The 7,426-nt window shown below is 39.9% G+C and overlaps 1 protein-coding gene across 1 annotated transcript in view; it reads right to left on the bottom strand.

The window, feature by feature from the left end:
- LOC138002166 (carboxypeptidase N subunit 2-like) overlaps positions 1 to 5,121 on the bottom strand; it is a 20,771-nt gene extending 15,650 nt beyond the window's left edge. Inside the window, exons 1-2 of the mRNA XM_068848249.1 lie at positions 5,024 to 5,121; positions 4,283 to 4,354 (exon numbers count right to left, since the gene is read on the bottom strand). Coding sequence (XP_068704350.1) covers positions 4,283 to 4,354; positions 5,024 to 5,121 — 170 coding nt within the window. The remainder of the gene's footprint in view (positions 1 to 4,282; positions 4,355 to 5,023) is intronic.
- Positions 5,122 to 7,426: the final 2,305 nt, after the last annotated feature.

Below are 7,426 nucleotides of genomic sequence, written 5' to 3'. Positions count from 1 at the left end.
ACCTCATTTCAACTACTGCAATATTGTTTGGGAAACTGTGGAGTAACTTTGCAGGACAAACTGCAAAAACTACAAAGCAGAGCAGCCCGTGTCTTGACCTACTCTAACTATGACGCTCATGTCGACAATTTATTTGAACTCTTAAGATGGAAATCCCTAGACTCTCAAAGGCAAATATGGTATTTAAGTCCCTACAGCGACTAGCACTTGAGTATCTCTGCTCGAAAATTGTCCATCGCGATTCTGGTTATTGTTTGAGAGACTCTGTGAATGAGATAAATGTTCCGCAACCGCGCACAAACTACTACAAAAAACAGCTTTGGCTATTTAGTGGCGCAGTTTTGTGGAACAGTTTGCCATTAGAACTAAGGAAAGCAGAGTCCCTCAATCAACTCAAACGACTGATTAAAGAGGATATCTAAGCCATTATTCTAAACACAGCATTCATGGCAAGCAGCTTTTATTGTATGATATTGAGTAAGATAGTTAATTTAGTTTACATAGTTCTATCTATAAGTTTTTAATTGTACATATTTTTTTAATATTGCTGATGAATTGCACCATGATGTTACTCCAGGGAACAGTGTCTTTCAAATGTCGTCTTATTCACGTGCATATGTATGCATAACTTATGAAAAAACAAAAGAAACATTCCCTTGAGAACATCACGTGGTCTGAAATGGGAAAACAAAATGTACAAGCCGAAAAGGTCTATTTCTCGCAACCCACGAGAATCTATGGTATTCTGAAAATTCACAGGCCAAGCGCTCTTGATTCGATGGCACCGTTTAGACCAATTGTCTCTTCCATTGGAACTGATAATTATGAGTTCGATAAGTAATGTTCAAAAAACGAGCAGCAGTGTTTAATTGGTTTTAAAAACATAAGGCGTAGCCGAGTGTTTTTAGATGGGATAAATTACGCGCTGCGATTTTTTTGAACGGCTTCAAAACATTCCACGAAAACCGTGTCCCTCGGGAGTCTGAACAAAGCTTCAAATTGTGAGGGGACGATATCAGCGTACAAGAAAAACAATTGGACCTTATAAGCAGTATGGTAATTTTAAAAGCATTTTTTTTCCATCAGTCCTTATTCCATGTTGTCGATGGTTGAAGGAAGTTGATTAAAAGAGCTGCCTAAGAGAAAGTTCGGAGAACTGAAAACTTCCGATGAAGAAAAAGCACTGTTGTTAAAAATCCGCTCCAAAATCAATTCGATGTCAGAAAATGGGCTTTTAATATTTTCGTACGGTGGCAAAATGCAAGGTTAAACAAGCAGCGAACGAAGAAGCACGGTTCGACGTCGAACGGGAAAAAATCTAGATACGAAGCTTGTTAACATGACAGCAGAGTCGTTGAATTTTTGGTTGACAAAATTTGTTGAAGAAGTTTGAAAGGAAAATGGGGAAAACGGTCGGCCTAGAAGTTTGCAATCTCTAAGATTTCAATGAAAATGATTGGGACTATTTCATAAAAATCACTAGTGATCTTTATGTGAAGATCACAAGTGACCTCATCCTCGGAGACCCATGGGCAGCTAGTCAGGACGATAAAATTTTCGAAGTGAAAGTTTACTACAAGAACGGGAAGAGCCCCTTGGCACTTACTCTTATCGAACCAGTTCCAGAAGCGTTCGAGTTCCCCGTTTATGATTGACCCCATTTCCTTTTTTAGCCAATCATCTGACAACCACATTTTCAGTTATCAAAATATAACTAGTCTCCCCGTGTCTTGATGAATAAATATCAGAAATGAAATAAAAAGTGGTGAAGTATTACAGGCACAAATCATTCATCACTATAGTCGACAAAATTACAAAATAATCACGAAGAAGATCGTGTATTTCATCAACCGAGCGCGCCATTTTACTATTCCCGTTGGGGGGAGATGCAGAAAAGACGTCGGGATACTATTCATTCCTCCTCTGAGCTTCATCTAACGCAAAACCCTTACTCGTCTCATCGAATTGAAAAGGTGCGCCACCAGTATATCACTAGGGCAAAAATCCATTCACCTAATTCTAATCAGGTTCATTTTCCTATTTCAGTGAGACATGTTAAATTACTTTGCGTGGGTTCCTTTTGCACAGAATCTCACACGAGATTACATCAACTGGTACAACGTTTTTTGCACTGATCTTGACCATAAGCTTGTATTTACTTTGTTTAAGATCTGTAACAGCGTGAGAGATCCTGTGTCTTTTTATCTCCGTTCCCGCGTCGTGTATAAATTCACTTGTGCAAGTTGTAATTTATTTTACCGGCGTTGGGGAAACATCCCGACACATTTTGACGCGTATACATGAGCACCTTGGAAGGGACAGAGCCTCTCCTGTTTTCCAGCCTCTGCAACATTCGGAGAAATATCGAAGACTTTGCACTGAGAGGTGTATGGTCAGCGTTTAGTTGATCGCTTTAATTTGCGTTATTGTATCTTTTGCACACACATTAGTCTTTTGTTATAGCATTCAGCGTTGTAATGTTAAACTAAAATTGGATATTATATTGACGTCATATGCTTACATAGTATATAACACTGTAAGTTCAGATTCATATAGAAAACTGAAAATGATCAACGGTTGATCGAAACATGCATTGCAAAACCGTAGCCGTTGTCATTTTTTACGAAGTGACACCGATTGGTACTTTGAGTGTCTCCATCCCGATCGTTTTCCGTGTTTAAATAAATGTTCATTAAACGTCCTGACATTGTTCCGTTTCTTTTGGTTACTTTCTTTTTCCCTTGCTTGGTTTCTTTTACAAGTTTTCCTAGGAGCTCCTGTCTGTGATTTTACAACATTTTATAGCCGGTTTTATTAACAAAATTGACACCGTAAAATTAGACCTAAAGGCATAAAGTAATGTTGAGAAGAACATCGACATGGGCTCAGGTTGAAAGCCATACGATGAGACGCTTGACATGATATTGCAAGAGGCTCTAAACCATTGTACAAAGTTCTGTACCCGACTCTTTCTCTCTAGCTCTTTAATCTCTCTGATATAATTACCAGCAGTTAGTATGCAATTGTCATCAAATCAGCGAACTCACAATTCGACTCAAAGTACTCGCACATTGCCATGTTATAAGTTGTCATCGTGCAGCAAACAAACATCATGATATTGTGTTTATTTTATGCCACTGTCTCACTGATAATGTATGATAACACTTTGAATCATGTGAGACAAAAGGATGATTAAAATGTAAGTGGAAATGAATATAAGTACATAACATAAATGGGAAGAGAATTCTAAGAGACAGGCAACCTCTAACAATGAGCAGTTGCAGGAAATATACAAGGCGTTTCTTAAAATATCCTAAGAAATCATTTTAAAAACAAAAAAATGGCTTCCTATACAAACAAAAAGACATTTCCCGCTAAAACTTTACTCAAAGGTATAAAAAGTAATCAATAAATCTAAAGTTCCAAGTCGGACGTGGGCAAATTAAACACTTCATTTAAGCACCTTTCTGAAGTTGTCGGATTCGTGTTCTTTGTCATGTAATAACGTTGTTAAAGCTGGAAATACATGCACAAGTGTAGCCTGTAACGGGGTTTAGTAATATGATTTCTTTAAAGTTATTACAACAGCTTTTTGTTTTTCAAATTCATGCAACAGAAACTTGGTCCTTACAGCTCAGATAGCCAGGTATTCTTATCAAAAATACCGCCAGGAAGGTCTGTCAGCTGGTTTCCCGACAACGACTTACAGAAAAAAAAAAACAAACAAGATTTACAGCTTAAGTAGCATCGATCAGTAAGGTCTTTTGGAACTATATTACCATCACTGTTTGCTTTGGTCGCTTTCTTGTGCTCCAAACAACATGTTAGTAAGTTTTAAATGGCATGTCGGTGGCCCTGTATACGTGTTTTTCTTTGCGAGACTTTATGCCATATTACTGCGAAATATATACAGTCAGTGGATCATGTTTTAACCTTTAGTCTTTCCTGGGCATATGTTACATAAGTTATTCATTGGATCCCCTCGTCCATGGATTAGTATAGAAACAAAATACATTTCCCGTTAGTACTTTACTAGTTGGGTATATCAAGCAATGAACAAATCTTAAGTTTCCAGTCGGAAGTGGACAATTTGGGCTTTTTATGTAAGCACCTTTCTGAAGTTGTCAGATTTGTGTTCTTTGTCATGTAGTAACCTTGTTAAATCTAGAAATACGTGAGCCAGTGTAACCCGTGAGGGCATTCAGTAACATGCTTTCTTTAAAGTCATCACAAGAGCTTTGAATTGTTTTCCAATGTTGTATAATAGAAAGTTAATCCTTACAGGTCTCTTAGCTGGGCATTCTTATCAAAAATGCCGTCAGGAAGATCCGTCAGCTGGTTTCCTGACAAATCCCTACAAAAAGAGATAAAAAATATATGCCTGTGGAAAAATTGACAGCTTAAGCGACAGTTTAAACTTTACCAACCCTTTGAAAGACCCAAAGACTTCAAGGACCATCGAACAGTGGCAGATGGTGGGACTATATTACCATCACCGTTTTGCTTTGGTCGATTTCTTGGGCTCCAAGCAACATGTTTGTAAGTTATAAATGGCAGATCAGTGGCTCAGTATACATGTTTGTCTTTGCAAGACTTTGAAGCCCTATTACTACGAAATAGACAGTGGATCATGGTTTAGCCTTTAGTCTTTTCCGGTCAAATTTTACTTAAATTACTCATTGGATCCCCTCGTTCATGGCTGACTATAGAAACAAAAACAAATCCCGTCAACGCTTTACTTGTGGATATATCAAGTAATGAGAAAATCTTAGGTTGACAATCGAAAGTGGGCAACGTGAGCACTTTATATAAGCACCTTCTCAAAGTTCTCAGATTTGTGTTCTTTGTCATGTAATAACATTGTTAAATCTGGAAATACATGTACAAGTTTAGCCTATGAGGGCGTTTAGTAATATGCTTTCTTTAAAGTTATTGTTTTCCAATGCTATTTAAAAGAAATTTGGTCCTTGCAGGTCCGTTAGCTGGGTATTCTTATCATTCGACAAAAGATTCAAATGAATACTGCTGCTTATTTGCATCCCTGTCACCAGCCACGTCCACATGGATATTGGAATCTGCCATGATGACCAGCTTTTCAGGGGCCAATATGATGGACTCCATGTAGTCAGACAACCCAGCATGCAAAAAAAGACTTTGTTGACACAGGATACCCAGCACTGTATGGCACGCGGTAAATAATTACCGCACGGAGTATATATATGAAGTATTCTCACCAGGAGATAACTTAGACACACAATGGGTGTAGGGTGTCCCTAAATAGCAAACCAGTGCCGCTACCAGTACTCCGACTCACACGTGAAAAAAGCCATTGAGTATCATGTCAAAATTGAAACCGGCCTCGAAAACGGAGGGGCATAAAGCGAGAACGATGGCGAACAAAGGAGAAACGCGTACGCGTTGATTTTTTTCTTTTAGGTATGCTGAGAACTATCCCAAGAGTTTACCCGAGACGCCAAACCTTGAATGAAGACTCGTGATCAAAATACCGTGATCAACAGTATCGAAAACGGCACGTAAATCTTAAAGAACCAGCAAAATTATTTGACCATTGTTCATATTTAAGACTACAATGCAGGATAGAGACCATTGGAAGACATATGAAAAAGAAGTTGATCTGACTGGGCGATAGTTCTATACAGAAGATCAAGGCCATGTTTCTTGAGCATAGCATTTACTATGGCTTCCTTCCATGATTAGGAAAAGAGGCAGTCTCTAGAGACTGATTGATCATCTGTTTAATTACAGGCAAAAGCACATCAATACACCCTGCTACTAGCGGAGTTAGCATTGGGTCCAAAGCACAGTACTTCTTAGCACATTTCTTCACCAGCTCTATGACGTCATCGTCGTTTAAAAGCTAAAACTCGCTGAATGATTCTCTCACAGGACGATCAAAGTCATATTTTGAGGATCCAGAAGAACTTCGTGCAGTAGCATCAAGATGCAACCGAATATCAGATACCTTCTTGACAAAGAAATTCTCCATGGCGTGAAGCAGTAGATATTCATCATCGTGTGATGGGAGCTGGACTCCAGAATCTTGCTTCACCAGCTTCTTCGTAGCCGTGAAAAGGTTACCCTAATCGGCATTTTTTTCAACTATAAAATCTTTATAGAACGCCGTGCGGGCGTTGTTTAATAAATAAGCAACACGGTTCCTGCATATCTTATAGCATTCAAAGTGTGATAAAGACTTCTTCCTTCTCCAGCGCTTTTCAGCCCTGGGCCTAGCTCTTTTGGCTTCTCTTATGTCCTCATTAAGCCATGGTGGGCTCCGCTTTACAGCTACAGCCCTGGTTTTGAGAGGGGTGTCACGGTTCAGAACGTCGGTAACATTAGAGTTGTAACAGCCAACCATCACATCAATCACATCAAGGGAGCTAGGGGGGAGAGAGGGGGGGGGGGTGTTAGTACGCTATTCAGAGTCTCTAAGGTCTTTTCTTAGTTGATCAATGTTAACAGATCTAAGATTTCTGTAGTGATGTCCCTTGATAACAGAAGTGGCCGGCTTAGGTATTTGAAGACTGCACGTTACAGCAGCGTGCTTTGAGAATAAGCGGTCTACCTGTGGCGCAGAGATCACAGATTGCCACTGGCGCGTTAAAATCAGATCCATTGTGTGTCCATGGATGTGAGTAGCCCCCTTCACATGCTGCTGAACACCCAAAGATTCAAATGAATCCTGCTGCTTATTTGCATCCCTGTCACCAGCCACGTCCACATGGATATTGGAATCTGCCATGATGACCAGCTTTTCAGGGGCCAATATGATGGACTCCATGTAGTCAGACAACTCAGCATGCAAAAAAAGAATTTGTTGACACAGGATACCCAGCACTGTATGGCACGCGGTAAATAATTACCGCACGGAGTATATATGCGCCAGATGTTACGAGCTATTCAGAAAACTCAAATCAAGACTTCTCACCAGCACAGAGCTTAGACACACACAGGGTGTAGGGTGTCCCTAGATAGCAAACTGGTGCCGCCACCAATACTCCGACTCACACGTGAAATAACCCATTAAGTATCATGTCAAAATTGACACCGGCCTAGGAAACCGAGGGGCATAAAGGGAGAAGGATGGCTAACAAAGGAGAAAAGACTGGCAAAAGGGTGGACTGTGAAAGGAAGAAGGAGGGCAGAAATTGTGAGGGTGCTTCATCTTTAACCCGCACTTCAAATCCACTTTTCTTTTATTCACTAGAAAAGTATCTTGTGACAAATGCTCTAAACAGCTCCACGTGCCTCCTATTGTTCATTGCCCAATCAAACACCGACACGTGCTTTTCATTGGGTATTTTGTTGCACAGGACAAAACTGAAATCTAACATGACTTATGACTCGGTGCCCTTACGGGCCCGAGCAAGAATTGTTTCATGTGTCCAAAGTGATGTGACAGTGG

The sequence above is a fragment of the Montipora foliosa genome, chromosome 5, assembly GCF_036669935.1.
Source record: "Montipora foliosa isolate CH-2021 chromosome 5, ASM3666993v2, whole genome shotgun sequence".
Classification (NCBI taxonomy): Eukaryota; Metazoa; Cnidaria; class Anthozoa; order Scleractinia; family Acroporidae; genus Montipora; species Montipora foliosa.
This window is presented reverse-complemented; position numbering and strand designations above follow the sequence as displayed.